Source organism: Orcinus orca, chromosome 6 (assembly GCF_937001465.1).
Source record: "Orcinus orca chromosome 6, mOrcOrc1.1, whole genome shotgun sequence".
Classification (NCBI taxonomy): domain Eukaryota; kingdom Metazoa; phylum Chordata; class Mammalia; order Artiodactyla; family Delphinidae; genus Orcinus; species Orcinus orca.
The window spans coordinates 20,551,360-20,569,390 of record NC_064564.1 but is presented as its reverse complement, the minus strand read 5'-3'; the positions used below and the strand labels follow the sequence as shown (position 1 = coordinate 20,569,390).

The window sequence follows — 18,031 nt, the reverse complement described above, 5'->3', positions numbered from 1 at the left end:
ATCCCCCCTCTTTAAGTGGTGGTGTTCTTTTTTTTTTAGATTTTCCTTTGGAGAATTTCAGACATATACAAAAGTAGAGAGAATAGTATCATGGATTCCCACCTACCCATCACTCATTTCCAACAATTATCAACTCATGCTCAGTCTTGTCTCATCTGTACTCTAATGCAAATATCCACTCCTTGGTTATTTTGAAGCAAATCCCAAGTAAGATATTTAATCCATGATGATTTCAGTATCTCTAAAAAGATAAGGACTTTAAACACCCATAGTTTTTCTGTACTTTTTTCTTTTCAAATTTGGTCAAACCTATTGAATTTGTTTTTTTATCTTCTGTTTCAAAAGAAGGATTTTTCTCAAAAGCTAGGCAGAGGCCTTATAGAAGGGGTGAAGGGTCAGTTTTTTTTTTGTTGTTTTTTTTTTTTAAATTTTATTTATTTATTTTTGGCTGTGTTGGGTCTTCATTTTTGTGCGTGGGCTTTCTCTAGTTGCGGCGAGCGGGGGCCACTCTTCATCGCGGTGCGCGGGCCTCTCACTGTCGCAGCCTCTCTTGCTGCGGAGCACAGGTTCCAGATGCACAGGCTCAGTAGTTGTGGCTCACGGGCCTAGTTGCTCCGCGGCATGTGGGATCTTCCCAGACCAGGGCTCGAACCCGTGTCCCCTGCATTGGCAGGCAGATTCTCAACCACTACACCACCAGGGAAGCCCGAAGGGTCAGTTTTGACACCAACTGGATTCAGAGTCTGAAGAGAGACCCTCCTGTTTGGAGCACAGCTGACGGGTCTGGTGTGGAAGGAGAGGATGGGTGTCCTAAGCCTTGCCCTCACCTGGCCTTCTCCTCTTGCAGCCTCACCTGTCACCATGAAGCTGCTGCACCCAGCCCTCCCCAACTGCCTCCTGCTGGCTCTGCTCGCTGTGTGGACAGCTGCTCCTGAGGCTCATGCTGTGTCCGTGGGGACACCCGCCATCAGCGCAGCCTCTTTCTTGCAGAACCTCATGCATCGCTACGGGGAGGGCGACAGCCTCACCCTGCAGCAGCTGAAGGCCCTGCTCAACCACCTGGATGTGGGAGTGGGCCGGGACAACGTCTCCCAGTCCGTGCAGGGACCGAGGAACCTCTCGACGGTAAGGCTCCCTGGCTCTGCCCAGCACCGTCTCTGTCCTTTCAAGGTTCCCAATCTAGTTGGGGGCGGGCGAGCCTTGATGACAGAGCAGAGGGGCCAATTCTTCCCCTGCGGTCGGGATCAGCTAGTCTGAGTCTCCAGCAGCACCTCCCAGCCTCCTACATGGGTGTTTTGAAGCCCTTAGCAAAGGGCAGCCATGAAGTAGGGGCTCTCAGCCTTCCAGACCCTTCCTCAGAGCCGCACTGGGATCTCCTGGAACTGCTGGTAAGCTGGAGCTCCCGGGTCAGCTAATATTTCTTATAGAGTTTCTGCAAAGCCCTTTGCCCGTTATCCTAGGTGAGCCTCAAAGTACCTCTACGTGCAGGTGGCAGATCTTCATTATATCCTGTATATACTGAGATACTAAGGGACCCACAGTGAGTTCTGGAGGGACCAGGATTAAGACTCAGGTCTTTTGGCTCCTGGTTCTCTGTTCTGTCTTCCATATCTTCTTGGCTAATCAGAGTCTGAGGCTGTGTGTGGCAGCCAAATATAAGTCAGCCAGCAACGTCTTTGCATATCTACTTTGTTCCCTGTGCTGAGTGTGGTGAGAAATAGAGGAAAATGAGTCATGTTTAGGGAGTTTACTGTTAAGATGGGGAGCTCAGCCAACCAAGAACAGAGTTAACTGATATTCAGATGAAGTGCTAGTTGCTGTGGCTTGGATAGTCATTATAGGATTCAGAAATGAGAGAAGCGGGTGAGTGTGCACTAGATGGTCAAGGAAGCTTCTGTGTGGGGTGTCCTGGAGCTTCGCCTTGAAGGAGAGCGGAGTTTGGAGAGACCGAGTCTCTAGGCTGGGGGAGCCATGTGGCATGTATGCAGAACCACAGGGGCGTGGTGCACGTCTGAGTCGGAGGGGTGGCTGCCTTGGGGGGCTCATGCAGCCTGACCCCAGAGGCCTCCCGGCTCAGCAGCAGGATCTTGGGGTCACTGAGTCCAGCCCCCAGCATTTTTTTTTTTTAAGATTTTTTTGATGTGGACCATTTTTAAAGCCTTTATAGAATTTGTTACAGTATTGCTTCAGTTTTGTTTTTTGGTTTTCTGGCCGCGAGGCATGTGGGATCCCAGCCTCCCTGACCAGGGATTGAACCCGCACCCCCTGCATTGGAAAGCGAAGTCTTAACCACTGGACCCCATGGAAGTACCAGGCCCAGAAACCCTCACTCGTCGGCACTCCCAGCGGGCTGGTTCCCTCAGAGACAGAGCCACGTGAAACCAAACTCAGCGAAAGACTGACGTGTAACTGTTTAATTAGAAGTAGAATGGCAGTGTTTCATGGGAACGGTGTGTGAGAACCACTTAACCTGATGCTTCCCAAGGGAACTCAGAGCTCATGCCCACTGGGCAGCCCACGCTTGCTCCATGGCAGACCCTGAGTCTTCAGATTTCCCCCCGCTTCCTTTCCCAATCTCTGCCAACACATCCTGCAGTCTCGGGACATTACTGTATATGGTCCAGGAGACTACTGTTCCTCTTAGACACCTGTGCTCAATAGCTCTGGAGAAGTATGTGAAATCTGCATTTTACTGTCATAACTCCCTGGGCAGTTGTAATGTGGCCAGATTTGGTATCTGGGAGAAGCTGTATCTTCAGGTATGCACATAGAGGTATGTTTCCCAGAAGCCACACCCTGGTCATAATGATTGGAATTCGGTTGTTCCCAGAACTTCTAGGTAGCCATTTACAGATGGGTGAGTGGAAGGTATGTATGGGTGGCTGATCTCTAAGATAACTTATCAGTCTTTCAAGTTTAGGGACGACCTTGCTCTTATCCTTGGACGTTAGTCTGCAGGTTCTGTGAAATTTGGACAGTTGCATCTTCTGTTTTCCGTCTTGGAAGGCTCATCAGGGGCAAGGTGTGACTTCGGGTCCTAAGAAGCTTTCTGCCCCTCCCACTTGGTTTCAGTGCTTCAGTTCTGGAGACCTCTTTGCTGCCCACAACCTCAGTGACCAGTTGCGGATTGGGGGGCGTGAGTTCCAGGAGTTCTGCCCCACCATCCTCCAGCAGCTGGATTCCCGGGCCTGCTCCTCCGAGAACCAGGAGAATGAGGAGAACGAGCAGACAGAAGAGGGGAGGCCCAGCTCAGTTGAAGGTGAGCCAGCACGGGAAGGCAGGGCCTGGTGTCCGTGCTTGTCTGCATGAGGACCGCTGGGCTGATCAGATAGAGCTGCCCGCTGAATGTTTGACCGGTTATCATCCTCTTATCGTCATTGGGAGGGGTGAGTTGGAGTAATGACTATACCGGTATCTCCTGTACTCCCAAGACCGGTCCAGCACATTGCCAGGCCGGGCAGCGTGGCTGGTGAGCGTTCCGTCGTGGGGCTTTTGGACCAGCCTCGAGGTGCTCTTTTTGGTCACTTTTCCGTTTTGGTTTTCATTAAACTACCAGGGGGCCAACACCTTGATTTTTGAGTTTAGCATTTAAGGCCTTTCACAGTTTGCCCTCGGCCCACTTCACCCACTTCATCCTCCTCCCCCTCCCCTGCCTGGTAGCCCTGCTCCAGCCGCAGTGGTTCACCGTGGCCTGTGTGTGCACACGGCTCCCTTGGGCCTGGATCGACCTTCTGCAATCCTGTCGTGCTGGTGTGAGCAGCCTGGCACTTGGTACCTGGCATGTGCCACCTGTGTCACACCCCACGTCGTTTCCTGCTGTCGTTATTTAACTCCTGTGGTCTATAGCCTTTCATCTGCCCCTCCATCTGAAAGGTAAGCTGCTTTTGGATAGCAGCTTTGGTGTATATTTTTAGGCTTCTCCACAGCACCCAGCAAGAGGTGGACTCAACAAGCATTTACTGATGGGTTGGCAGATCTCTTTCTGCCCCGATTGCCGCTGAGTTCAGAACGGGCTGCCCCCGGCAGCAAGAGTACCTCCACCCTCAGTAATGGAGGCTCTCGTCTGTTCTTGTTCCTCCACAGTGTGGGGCTTTGGTTTCCTCAGTGTCTCACTGATTAACCTGGCCTCTCTCCTGGGAGTCCTCGTCCTGCCGTGCACGGAGAAAGCGTTTTTCAGCCGTGTGCTCACTTACTTCATCGCCCTGTCCATTGGAACGCTGCTCTCTAACGCGCTCTTCCAGCTCATCCCAGAGGTGCAGTAGAAAAGAAACGTGCGCGTCCTGTCTCCCTGGGGCGTCCCCGCCCCGACCCTGTGCTCCAAGGCACCTGACAGCCGCCACCTGAAACATTAACTTCTTCCTCATGTCAAGGGATGCAAATGACTTCTGCCTCTGGATCTCAAGGGCCTCCTCTCACTCCTGGGGCACCCAGGTTTGCCTCTGGCCTCTTCAGGGGATGTCAGATGCAAGGCTCTCAGCACTTGTCCCCCATGCTGGGGACCCGTCAGCCTCCTTCCCCAGTCAGTGCCTTTCCTAAGCCCTGTCGGCAGGGCTGGAAAGGAAAGCAGCCGGTGGTGGCTGTCCCTGCCCTTGGTCCTCCAGACCCCCTCTGTTCTAAATAGAGGACCTGGCCGTACTCAGGTGTGGCCACCAAGAGATGATCCACCTGGAATGAAGTGGAAGGAAAGAGGTTAGCGACTGAAAAGTTGTATTGACCTAAAAAGTACGTGATCCTTTTTTTTTAAGCAGGCCCTAATCCACAGTATAGAGGGCCAAACATAGAATCAAGACTATTTAATGAAAAAAGCGAAATCAAAATTACCAAATAAAGGAAAGGGACCCACCGTCCTTCACACCTTGCATCTTGACTTTGTCCTGATAGGACTGACTTCCTGGCACCCTTACTTGACTGTTCTGAAATGTTTGTTGATTTTGTTCTTTAATTGTAACCACTGAGGAGCTAAAAAAAATAAGACCCAAGGTGACAGTCTGCCCACCTGTCAGCTCAGGCAAGGACGTGCAGTGGGGCGATGGGTGATGTGTGGACCTTCTTTGGGAATGTTGATGGCCGCCTTCCATAGGCAGCTGCCTGGCCTTTCCAATCAAAGGACTCTACGGGATGCCCATCCTTGCCTTGCCTGTTCCCTCTTCATGATGAGGAGAGAAATCTGGTTGAAGGTGAACCATCTTGATGCTATGTCAGAATTCCACATGAATCTAGCAAGCACTTCTCAGGGCAGGCCTCATCTTGGGCTACTTTTTTTTCGGCTCCAGAAATTAAATTTATTAATTTTTTTTCAAGATTGGAAATGAAATGCTGTGTTTGCCTGTTGAATGGGAATACAATAATGGTACATACTCCGCCCCTGGGCTCACAGGGGAGGCCTCATCCTGGCTCACTTTTGTCCTGCCCGGAGTGTGTGACACTGGGAAATGGTAGAGGAAATATTTTTTGACGGGGTGATCTTGGAACTCTGTTCTCTACACTGCAGCCCTCTCAAAGCAAATGGAAACAAACAAATAAAGCAAAACCTGAGGGAATTCCCTGGTGGCCTAGTGGTTAGGATTCAGGGTTTCCTGTACCATGGCCTAGGTTCAGTCCCTGGTCGGGGAACTGAGATCCTGCAAGTTTCGGGGCATAACCGAAAACAAAAAGAAAAAACAAAACAAGGTCATAGGAAAAAAACAAAACCTGAGATGTTAAGAGAATGGATTTTGTGGCCATCGGGCCTTACTTGTCCGTCCCTTCTGCCCTGCACAGAGCAGACCGGGTGTGGGGAGTGTCCCATGTGCCTGCATAGCGAGGGTCAGACGTGCCAACACGGCAGCCCAGTGATCTGTCGGTCTCTTCCCCTTGCTCTGGTTTCCTGTTGCCTAGAGCTCTCGAGTCCAAAGTCTGCTAGGCAGCCCCTGGCTAGGCCTGAGCACACCTCGGCTACAGGCCAAGGCAGGACCTGCCCTGCCAGGCACAGCAGCTAGCAGGTGGGACTCAGCAGCCACCAGGCAGCAGGGGCGAGAGACGCGGGGTTCCAAGGCCACCGCGAGTTCCTCCCCGTTTCTCCTGAGCCGATTGAAGGAAATTTCATTGGACTTGAATCACTAACAAATGTTCTGTTTCTCTCTCCCTCCCTGCTTGTCTCTCTGATTTTTCTTGTTTTGCCTCCTTTGTTAATATCCACCAAAACCCCCTCCCACTCTACCTCCCGCCCTCTCCACCTCTCTCCCTGAATGGTGGCTGCCGTGCCGTGGGGCGTTCGCCCTTGTCCCTGTCCTGGGTGGGGCTGGCTCCCCCTCCCCGGCAGTCTGGGGGTACGGTCTCCTCTGTGTGACCGTCATCTCCCTCTGCTCCCTGATGGGGGCCAGCGTGGTGCCCTTCATGAAGAAGACTTTTTACAAGAGGCTGCTGCTCTACTTCATAGCTCTGGCGATTGGAACCCTCTACTCCAACGCCCTCTTCCAGCTCATCCCCGAGGTATGGCAAGCTAGGGCCCTTGCACAGGAGCACGCCACCTCCTGGGGGATGGCGGGACACAGTGGGCGGGCCCTCCATCTCCACTGAAGGCCTAGAGAGGAGGTCCTCTCCATTTGGAAAGTGAAGCTAGGATGTAGGCACGAGCGAGAAGAGGCAGCTTAGAGAAGGCTTTGAGAGCTGGTTCAAATCCCAGCTCCACCAGCCACAAGTTCTGTGCCCTTGGGCAAGTCACCTGACCTCTCTGTCCTTCCGTTTCCTCATACGTAAAACGGGAAGAATAAAAAGGGCGGACCTCAGGGTGATGCCGTGAGGGTTACGTGAGTTAATGTTTCTTAAACACCTGGTGCTCGCTATCTGTTGGGTGAACAGAGGTAGTGTAGTTAGGTCACGTTATGGCTCCCAATTTGGAGCTTTTGGCACCAAAAACAGAATCCGTAGGTCTCAATGAAAAGCTCACTTCTCCTCAGTAGGACATTAAATTCTAAAGACAACCTGTCTTTTTTTTTTTTTTTTTTGGTACGTGGGCCTCTCACTGTTGTGGCCTCTCCCGTTGCGGAGCACAGGCTCCGGACGCGCAGGCTCAGCGGCCATGGCTCACGGGCCCAGCCGCTCCGCGGCATGTGGGATCTTCCCGGACCGGGGCAGGAACCCGTGTCCCCTACATCGGCAGGCAGACTCTCAACCACTGCGCCACCAGGGAAGCCCGACAACCTGTCTTTTGCATCAGAAAATAAGCTAGAGAGGTATGAGGATTAAATAATGAGCTCTTAATCCATGGAAGGGCCTTTATATAATAGGTGCGCAGTAAAGTTTTGCTGTTGGCAAAATAAAAAAAAAAGAAGAAGAAGAAAAGAAAGAAAATAAGCTGGAGAGAACCCACCAGTCTGGCCTCACACATGTTGATGGTACCTTTGCCCCTTCGCCTGGGCTAACCAGGAAACCCTCCATGAGAGAGGAGGAGCCCAGTGTTTGTAAGGCTTAGCAGGGCCTTGGAGGAGTTTCTCATCCCATGTGGTCTCTGCGTAGACCTGCTGATGGCAGGAATCCTGAGGCGCTACACTGTGGGTAGTCTGACGGGCCTGGATGAGCCAGAGGTGAAGCAGAAAGATGACGCCCCGGGCTCCTTAGAGCACTTTGTTTTCCAAGATGCGGTTTTGTGTTTTCTGAGTTGATCCTTAGATCACCTCTGTGATGTGTAGGAAACAAGGAATGTTGTACCCATTTAACAGATACAGAATCTGACCTGCACAAGAGCTCGTATCTTAGTGCTTTCTGTGGAGAACTGTTAGTTGCCTCTTTCCACCCCACTTTTCCGTAAGATGATTGGACTCTCCTGGAAAGTTGGCCGGAATGAGTAATTTCTATTCTAGAACTTGACCTTTAATGTCTCTTAGAAAACTACCCTAAGAGATTGCATTTCGTCCCTTTAAAATAGAAAAGACAAACACTTAGCTTTTAAGCAGCCCGGAGTTCCTGGTACTGGTGGTCTTTTATCTGGGACCTATTCACGAGAAGGCTGGCGTTTATTCGAGAGGCCCATTTCCTATCAGAAAACTTAGGAGCAGGTCAGCAGACACTTTCCCAAGGCCCCCCCCCCCCCCCCCCCCGCACAAGTCAGGAGCATCACTGAGAATGGAATTCTCCTCATTTCTACTCCTATCTGCTTCCCAATGGATTCTTTTTTTTTTTTCCTTCTTTCTTTTGGCCATAGTAAGTGAAGTTTCCAGAAACCAAGACAAAACCCCCAAAATTGACACGTGCAGTCACACAGTCCGCTTTCTTGGCTTTGTGGTCACTGGGAGGTCTGCGGTCAGGAAGATGCCGCAATTCTTACTATTTAACTGGAGAAAGGATTTCCCATTTTAGAAAGTATAACTGTACCATCTCCCTGTGTGTTTACAGGCAGATCAGCCAGGAACGCTATATAACGATGAAAACAAACACGAGTGTCTCCTCCTTAAAGATGGAATCTGCCGGCAGAGTCTGTCCTTGTAGCAAAGCTCCAGGACAAGTGAAGACAGAGTCCTCATTAAAAGTAGAAAGGCCACATCCAAGGCTGTTCTTCCTGAGAGTAAAATTCCAAAGACGATCTGTCTTTTGCATCAGAAAATAAGCTAGAGAGAACCCAGCGGGTCTGGTGATGTGACATTAGGGAAACATCGAGGGTTAGATTTTTGTTGGAAAGGTATTGAGTACATGGCAGAGTTGTCCCGGTCTCTTCCTTTCCTAGAGTCAAGTGGTTAAAGAGATGAGAGGGGACCAGTGAAGATTTTCTATATTCTTAAACTCATTTTGTTTTCTTGGATCCACAGGCTTTTGGTTTCAACCCTCTGGAAGATTATTATGTCTCCAAGTCTGCAGTGGTGTTTGGGGGCTTTTATCTCTTCTTTTTCACAGAGAAGGTCTTGAAGATGCTTCTTAAGCAGAAAAATGAGGTGAGGCCTAATTGTTGGTAAAAGAAGCGCCTCTAGGGAGAGGATCCATCTCAGAACTGTGTCCGGTAGTGGTGTTACCTCAGTGCCAACCCAGTGAGCTTACCTGGATCCTCCCGCCATGGATTCAAACCCACAAACTATTTCATGAGTAGATACCTCACTTCACCTCAGGAGAGTATTAGCAGTGGGTGAGGGCTAATCATTAGCCATTGCGAGGAGCAGCTGTAAGTGTTCTTTGCTGTGCCTCCTGGCAGGGATGAGTGTTGGCCCTGAGGTCACTCCTCTGAGATCTGTCCCGTGGCAGCACCACGTGCCCTTCGATTCAGCTTTCTCCAACACCTTGCCCTAGGTTTCTGTCCTATTGCCTACTTGTGTTTTCTTGGATGGTGGGAGTGAGGTCTTCCCGGTGCTTGGAGCTCCTGCCGGGTGGGTGGTTTTGGTGAGTGTTGCACTGACCCGACCCCTCCCTGTGGTCCCTCCAGCATCATCACGGACACAGCCATTATGCCTCTGAGACGCTCCCTTCCCAGAAGGACCAGGAGGAGGGGGTGACGGAGAAGCTGCAGAACGGGGATCTGGACCACATGATTTCTCAGCGCTGCAGTGGCGAGCTGGATGGGAAGGCCCCTGTGATGGACGAGAAGGTCATCGTGGGCTCCCTCTCTGTCCAGGTCAGTGGGCCATCCACTGCTGGGGGGGCAGGGGCCCTTAAGTGGTAATGGCCTTGATGACTCGGGCCTACCTTGAAGGTCCGTCGTCCACCCTTTGACAGGGGGGCTTTCTTGCAGGACCTGCAGGCTTCCCAGAGCGCCTGCTACTGGCTGAAAGGTGTCCGCTACTCTGACATCGGCACACTGGCCTGGATGATCACCCTGAGCGACGGCCTCCATAATTTCATCGATGGCCTGGCTATTGGTGCCTCCTTCACCGTGTCTGTCTTCCAAGGCATCAGCACCTCGGTGGCCATCCTCTGCGAGGAGTTCCCACATGAGCTAGGTTAAGTGTGCTCACACCCCGCCCCCAGCCCCTTCCGCTTGTGCCGACTCCTCCCCCCACTTCAGAACACACATTATGATTAATGAACACATTTTCTATGCTATGTGAAATCAAACCACTAATTCTCAACAGCTGAGTTAATAATTGAAAATTGATCATTGGACGGGACTTCCCTGGCTTTCTAATGGTTAAGATTCCACACTTCCACTGCATGGGGCACGGGTTCGATCCCTGGTCAGGGAGCTAAGATCCCGCATGCTGCACAGCATGGCGAAAGAAAGAGAGAGAGAGAGAGGGAGGGAGGGAGGGAGGGAGTGAGGAAGGGAGGAAGGAAGGAAGAAAGAAAGAAAATTGATCATTGGAAATGATGGCATTTTTTACTGGGATGGTTGTTTCCCCATAGTCCCATAACCTGTGGCTGTTTCCTCACCTCTACACTGGGCTTAATACTGGTACCTACCTCGTTGATTCATCGTAAAAAGCAAAAGGAAAAAATAGTGAAAAGGACTTACTGCGTGCCGTACGCTATTCTAAGTGCTCAATATAGGTTATCTCTTACATCCTGTTAATCTTCCAAAGGCTGAGATGTATGTTAGAAGTCTGGTGGGTAGAAGAAATAGGTGAACCAGGGGCTGGAAGGTCCTTGGTTTTATCAGAGGGAGAGTGTAAAAAGCCTAGACTTTTTGAAGGCTCAGACACTCAAGGTCATGTCCTGGCTTTGCCATTTATTGGCTTGTGACTGGGCAAATTACTATTTCTCTCGGTCTCAATTTTGTTTTCGAAAAATACCATTCATTACAGTTTTGAGGAAGGAAGCTCCTTCTGTTTCACCATCAATCAAAAGAGAAATGAGGGCTTCCCTGGTGGCGCAGTGGTTGAGAGTCCTCCTGCCGATGCAGGGGACACGGGTTCGTGCCCTGGTCCGGGAAGATCCCACATGCCACGGAGCGGCTGGGCCCGTGAGCCATGGCCGCTGAGCCTGTGCGTCCAGAGCCTGTGCTCCGCAACGGGAGAGGCCACAACAGTGAGAGGCCCGCGGACTACAAAAAGAAAAAAAAGAAAGAAAAGAGAGAAATGAGGCCATTGCTAGATGGTTTTCTCTTTTGAAAATCCTGTGCATTGTTTTCAGCCTCTAGGCTGGTTGTACGCTCCCAGCCTCACAGATGGAGACAGCTCCTCGGCGTGGTGGTGAAGGGGGCCCTAGTCTTGTCACCGTGATCTCCAGTCTGGGGCCATCTTGATTTTCACCCACACTCCATCCAGCGTTTAAGCATGTCCTCATCAAGCTGTGTGTCCCACGACCTAGTATGAATCTTCTGTCCACACCCTCCCCTCTTGTTGTCCCCACCATAGGAGACTTTGTCATCCTGCTCAATGCCGGCATGAGTATCCAGCAGGCTCTCTTCTTCAACTTCCTCTCTGCCTGCTGCTGTTACGTGGGCCTGGCCTTCGGCATCTTAGCTGGCAGCCACTTCTCTGCCAACTGGATCTTTGCCCTGGCTGGAGGAATGTTCTTGTATATTTCTCTGGCTGATATGGTAAGTCTTCCATAGTTTTAATGCCTTGTAGGCAAAACTGGATCGAGTTATGAAATTCGTTGGATTGGGAGGACAGCTAAGGGGCATTAGTTAATTTTTTTGTTTTTAAAATTTATTTATTTATTTTTGGCTGCATTGGGTCTTTGTTGCTGTGCGCGGGCTTTCTCTAGCTGCGGCGAGCGGGGGCTACTCTTTGTTGCGGTGCGCGGGCTTCTCGTTGCAGTGGCTTCTCTTGTTGTGGAGCACGGGCTCTAGGCACGCGGGCCCTAGAGTGTGGGGGCTCAGTAGTTGTGGCTTGTGGGCTCTAGAGCTCAGGCTCAGAGGTTGTGGCACACGGGCTTAGTTGCTCCGTGGCATGTGGATCTTCCCGGACCAGGGATCGAACCTGTGTCCGCTGCATTGGCAGGTGGATTCTTAACCGCTGCGCCACCAATAATAACTTTATTGAGGAATCAAGTCACATGCCACACGATTTGTAAATAAAAGTGTACTGTTCAATGCCTTTTAAGGGGACATTAGATTTTAAAGGATGAAAGGCCTATGTTCCTTTAGCATATGTCCTTAAAATGATGTATCTCAACTCCGGGGTCCTTACTTTAAGTATTACAGAATAGAGACTTATAGATAAAGAATGGGGAAGGGAGGGAAGGAAGGGAGAGGAAATTACCCATAATTATTCTCCCCCAAAATAACAACACTTGGGTTTGTTTCTTTTTCATCTCAATGCATTGTGTTTGTTTTTAAATAACTAATCACATGGAGTACACAATTTTATATCCTGGTTTCTTTTTTTTTACTTACTACATCCTAGACATTTTTCATGTTGCATACTCTTTAAAAGCATCCTTTTCTCATTAGCAGTAGTATTTGGTGAGGGGATTTACCTTCTCCAGAACAAGAATTGCTGGTTCAGAAGGGATGCGTGGTTTGAGGTTTTAATATGTATTGCCAAATTGCTTTCTAAAAAGCTTACCCTCCTTTAATTTACATCATTAGCAGTGTCTGAAAGTGTACATCGTACCCGCTAACGTTTGGTATAACCGTTTAAGTAGTTTTGCATTTGCTAGTTTAATACCTGAGTTGTTGCATCTTTATAACTAACAAGGTTGATTTCCTTCCTTGTTGGCATGACGGTTCTTTGGCAGGTTTGCATGAATTATTTTCCATATCCTCGGAAAGCAGTTTTTTGTTTTTGTTTAATATTTATTTATTTATTTGGTCATGCTGGGTCTTAAGTTGCAGCAGGCGGGCTCCTTAGTTGTGATATGTGGGATCTAGTTCCCTGACCAGGGAATGAACCTGGGCCCCCTGCATTGGGAGCACGGAGTCTTAACCACTGCGCCAGCAGAGCAGTCCCGGAAAGTAGTATTTTTGATGAGATGATGAGAGCACTGACCACCATGGTCCATCCTCAGCCCATGGAAACATCTTAGATTCTCTCCTCCGGTGGGTGGCCCTCCCTGGGGTTAGGGTATTTTTGTCACCTGCCTTGCTGGCCAGCAGCAAGAGGCCTTGAGTCACGGCAATGCTTAGTTCCATTCTCTGGCCCCTTACATGGTTGCTGAGTTTCCCAAACAAGCGACAACATTCTGATAGCAAAAAGACCTTTTGATGTGTTTTTAAAGATCACAGTAATTTTTAGCAGAGTGGTTATTTTTAGTCCGCATCTAAACACATCCAGGGTTACATGCACGTGTCGTACTTTGTTTCACTTCCATAGCTGTAAAGTAGTGGTAACCACCTTGGAGAAAGGCTCTAACGTTTAAGTTCTAGAAGTTACTGCTGTTGATTTTCTTTGTAAACCAATCGTGTATTATATATCTTAATTATAACTATTATAATCATATATTTATACTAATGATTGTGGTGGCCTTATAATGCAAAAATATAATAATAGTAAATGTTGTAATAATTGTTAGGTAATATACATATGACTGAATTGTCCTGCACTTAAAGGTTAAGAAAGGAACTGCAGCTCTCGTGTTTTTTTCTTCTTCCCCAGTTCCCTGAGATGAACGAGGTCTGCCAAGAGGATGAAAGGAACGGCAGTGTCTTGATCCCCTTTGTCATCCAGAACGTGGGCCTCTTGACTGGTTTCAGCATCATGCTGGTCCTCACTATGTATTCGGGACAGATCCAGATCGGGTAGGGCCCTGCCAGGAGCCGGCGGGGTTGGCAGTCGGGCCCTTGGCCGCTGATCCCTGGCCCGAGGACTCCTCATCCAGGAAGCACCTCGGAAGAGGCAGTTCTATTAAAAACTGTGACATGGAGACTGTATCCCTGCATTCAAATGTTAGCTGTTTTTAAAATGCTGTATCCTAGGAATAAGCTGCCCTGGTAACCAGCCTCTAGGTAGTGCCTCTCCCCCTTTCCTCTTCTTTCTCAGAGTGATTCTGGAACTGAATGCAGCTTAAAAGACAAGACTAACTTTTTTCTCTGGTTGCCCTGGCCTCTTTCTCTTCCAACCAACACTGAGACCTTTTGAATCCTTTGCCCGACAATGCAAAAAGATAGCCAGGGCTCACAACTTGGTTAGAAATATCAGGAGGTGAATCTGTAGTTTGGGGCCCATAAATCTAAATGTGTTTCCTCGGCCTCAAGGTGACCCATTTTTAAGTGAATCCGCCTATTTTTACAGAAAAGGTATAGAAGACAGGAATCCCTCTTATTCTTTCAAAATCTGTTCAGTTGCCTATTCTTTCAAAGAGAACTGAAGGCTGGAAACAGATGAGAAGGGCGGGAGGGAGAGGCAAGGATCACCCTGAGATGGGGGTGTGTGTCTTGTCAGGATGGTTACCTGTTCCCTCTGGGATGCTTGGCACCGGTTCTGCACCTGGTGTTTCGTGGCCGTCCAGGTGAGCCAGCAGGTAGGTTCTGTTGCCTGAACCTCCCCTCCTTTTGGATGAACACTGGCAGACTGGAGGGCAGAGAAGAGAGACCTGTGAGAAATCCGTTGGCTTTGCTGTGATTTCCACCCCCATCTCCCGGGAGACTCCCTGGAAGCATATTCTAAGCACATTGACGGTGCCCGTGTCAGAGGGCAGACTGCACAGATTTACCTCCCTGGTCAACAGTTGTGCTGACAGGTGGCAAGCTGACCTACAGAATTGGAGTGCAGCTTGTGGTCTTCTTGACAAGGGTAATCAGAAACGGAATCAGCGCAGGCAACATTTAGGGTTTACTGATTCCATAAGTAACAGTGATAGAACTCTGAGATGGAAGATCCAGAGCTTGGATGGGGGCATCCCTGGGGTTTGCAGAATAGAGGACCCATGGGTTCTGCTGCACTGTCTGGGGTTCCCCCTTTCTCCCTCACCCCAAACAAGCAAGGGTGAATCCTGTATTGAACTGAATAGGAATTGCTCTAACTCTCTTCAGAAAAACGGATTGATAGACTTGTGTGTGAGACCGTAGGCCAGCCGCCGGCCCTGTGGAGCCCTCTCGTCAGAGCTCTGGCTTCGAGGGGAGCTAATCTCCAGGTTCACTAGGTGAATTGCTTTATTATTATCATATTGATAATGTGAGATTCTTTAGCCACTCTGGGGAGCCGACCTCTCCAGAAGCCTTCCTCAGTGGTGCCCACAGTCGCAGCCCAGGGGCTGTGTTCGCAAACCGACTTGTGCATGTGGCTGACGAGTCCTGGTCCGTCACCACCACCCGTTAGTTTTTCCGTTCTGACAGGAAAACTTTCCATTCTACGGTAGTTAAAAGCAGCATCTACTCTGGCTTTTTTCCCCTCCCCGCCTCCCCCCACCCCTTGGGAAACATCCGTCAAACCAGGACTATTCTTGAAAAGAACATGAGTGGGAAAACCGCCGGTGATGCTTTATAAGTTTTTCTCATCTTGCCTGTTGACTTTGATAGATTTGAGAATGGGCAGAAGAAGGAGGAAAACTCAGTTCTCACGATTCTAGGTGAACTATCAGGACAGACTCCTGGTAGGATTATGGTCCAGTTTTTACCAAAGAACCAATTCCTTGAATGTTGGGATCTAACTTTTTATATTGTCATTATTATTGTCATTGTTACTGTTTTAAAACGATTCTTTGTCTTTTCTGTTTGATTTCCCTCAAACTGCTTTCAGGAGCTAGCAGGAAATAACTCAAACCTTAGGACTTCAGAAGATTTTGCTTCCCTTAATTCACATGGATGTATTAAATTTATAATTTTAGCATCCCCTATAGATCTGTCATTCCTTACAAATATTCTTGGAGTAGAATCCTAAGTAAGAGTTAGTGGGTTTCTAGTTTTAGGAGAAGAGCTCAAAAATGTAACCTTGAGCAAATTAAAAACTAAAATATGAAGTAGCAGGGTGCCTTCTCTTCTTATGCACACCTATATTAAGAGCTAACTTTCCTTTCACAGACAGCTGCCTCAAAGGGAAATTCTCTTCAAACTAATTGGTCCAGAGGCCAGTCCTACTTTGAGCTTAGGGGTGGAGACACTGAAATCGTGCAACTGATTATGTGTTGCCATTGGCAACAGATTTTCCTCAATTGAAAATGTGGCCATTTCTTTTTGAAGTGTTGGATTTGCTGTTTTAAGCATTTGTACATATTAGAAGTCTGAGGAATATCGAGTTCTGAGGACCTTTTTCACCTCTGGCATTAGCATCTTCACCCTCCCTTTCCCTGCGTGGACCGGCTCCCATTAAGGATAACAAGGAAAGTATGTGTCACGTGCAGGAGCAGTGACCCAGGAGCAGGGGTTCTGCTGCTTCTCACCCTCACCCTGGCTTGCAGGTTGCCTTCTGTCCTTGCCCAAAGGTTTTTTGTGTCTAGTGTCAACTTAGGTCTTTCCTTCATTGGTCCTTCACCCTGGGTTTTAAAAAGAAGGCTTCTCTGTTCGAGTATCCTAAGACCTGTTTTTAGTAAGTCCTCTTCCACATGGTAATGTGGAGATGGTAATATGGTAATATGTTGGAAATCTGCTTAAAAAACGAAAAGTTGGGCTTCCCTGGTGGTGCAGTGGTTGGGAGTCCGCCTGCCGATGCAGGGGGCACCGGTTCGTGCCCCGGACCGGGAGGATCCCGCGTGCCGTGGAGCGGCTGGGCCCGTGAGCCATGGCCGCTGAGCCTGCGCGTCCGGAGCCTGTGCTCCGCAACGGGAGAGGCCACAACAGTGAGAAGCCTGCGTACCGCAAAAAAAAAAAAACAAAAACGAAAAGTTGTCTGATTTTTGCAAAAGAGAGAGGTTAGATTTTTATTATTCATATTTCCTTTTACAGTTCTGCAATTCCATCACAGTATTTTTTTAAATAACTCAGGTGTTATGAGGATAAATTAGAAAAAAATAACTTAAGTTATGTGGACTGTAAATGTTTTTATTTGTAAGATTCTATAAATAAAGCTATATTCTGTAACTGTTGAATCGCAAGTGTCATCTTTGGCAATAACGTGGGTGTAATGAAGACTGTTGAACACAAGATGGGGGTGGTGTCTTGCTAACTTATAAAGCTTCATTTTACTGGTCCAGCTTACATTTGGAGAGGGGTTTTAGAAGGAACCTCAGAGAGCATAACATACTCACTTTAAATGATTAACTTATCTTTTAATGGGGCCCATGACTTCATCAGTGATGGAAGAACTGTGGTGTTTCCTAAGAAGAGCTTTCTGTCACACTGTTTTCACTTGTATAAATCCATGATTTGAAACTTGGAGAGTACACTTGGTTCATTTAAACCACATCTCCTGTATGTCTTACAGGGAAACGTTCTGTCCTGAGACTTAAAATAAAATTCTAAACCTGTTCTTATTCCAATTCATTCAAAGGGCCAGGGATCTGTTTATCTTCGACCACAAAAACGAGCAGTGGAGTAAAAGAATTGATGCCATTTTATTAATACATACATTAGAGATTCCCAAATGCCTGTTGCTCAGTCCTCCCATTTTTTTAAAACTCAAGAATAATATATTAAGTGGCTCCTGTTGGTATTTTAAATTTCATTAAGTAGCTACTATATTGGACTAATGTCTGCTACAGCTGTTCAAAATGATAGTCACTCTGTGGTTCGGCTTGTGCCACCTCTGGAGAGGCTGGGATTAGTGCCTCCCTGTTCACACCTCAGTTACTGGACTTGCACTGTAATCGCTCTTGTTCTTTATAAACTGAGTTCCTTCTGGGTAGAGGCTATATACCTGGTTTATTTCTGTGATACCAGCACCTGCCACACAGAAAGAATGAATGAAAAGACGAAATGAAATGCCTGCAAGTTCTGTGTTGATGGAAGGGCTCCTTTTCCACTGGCAGCAGTTCCTGTTGTGTTTTCCTGTCTTTGGTGCTGGTTTTGCTAATGCCTTGTTTCCTGGTCCTTCTTTATTTAGAAACAGAAATTTGAGAGGTGAATTTGTGGCCAGTATAGAATAGAGCTAAGCAGAGTAAACAGGTCACTAAGAAGATTAAAACTTTGATCTCAGCCATCTCTTTGTGATACTGCTAACCAGCTAAGCCATTCAGGACATTTTTGGTAGAAGGTGAATGCCCTTCTCCTATCAAGTTGCTTCTGCACACTCTTCTTTACCATTAAGTGATGCTGAGATCTGATTTGAGCAAAATCCATTTCGAGAAATAATGAAGACACCAAACGTGGACA

At 48.4% G+C, this 18,031-nt stretch overlaps 1 protein-coding gene across 3 annotated transcripts in view; it reads left to right on the top strand.

Moving 5' to 3' along the window:
• The window catches only part of SLC39A14 (solute carrier family 39 member 14), a 47,843-nt gene extending 31,040 nt beyond the window's left edge, over window positions 1–16,803 (top strand). Inside the window, exons 2-9 of one of the 3 annotated variants that reach the window (XM_049711702.1) lie at window positions 991–1,125; window positions 3,073–3,259; window positions 6,302–6,471; window positions 8,784–8,906; window positions 9,389–9,577; window positions 9,695–9,902; window positions 11,256–11,440; window positions 13,443–16,803. In XM_049711702.1, the coding sequence (XP_049567659.1) occupies window positions 997–1,125; window positions 3,073–3,259; window positions 6,302–6,471; window positions 8,784–8,906; window positions 9,389–9,577; window positions 9,695–9,902; window positions 11,256–11,440; window positions 13,443–13,589 (1,338 nt within the window). In that variant the 5' untranslated portion in view covers window positions 991–996 and the 3' untranslated portion in view covers window positions 13,590–16,803. Of the gene's footprint in view, window positions 1–847; window positions 1,126–3,072; window positions 3,260–4,083; window positions 4,254–6,301; window positions 6,472–8,783; window positions 8,907–9,388; window positions 9,578–9,694; window positions 9,903–11,255; window positions 11,441–13,442 lie in introns of all 3 variants that reach the window. The other 2 variants (XM_004270645.3, XM_033429696.2) reach the window with 2 other exon arrangements.
• Window positions 16,804–18,031: the final 1,228 nt, after the last annotated feature.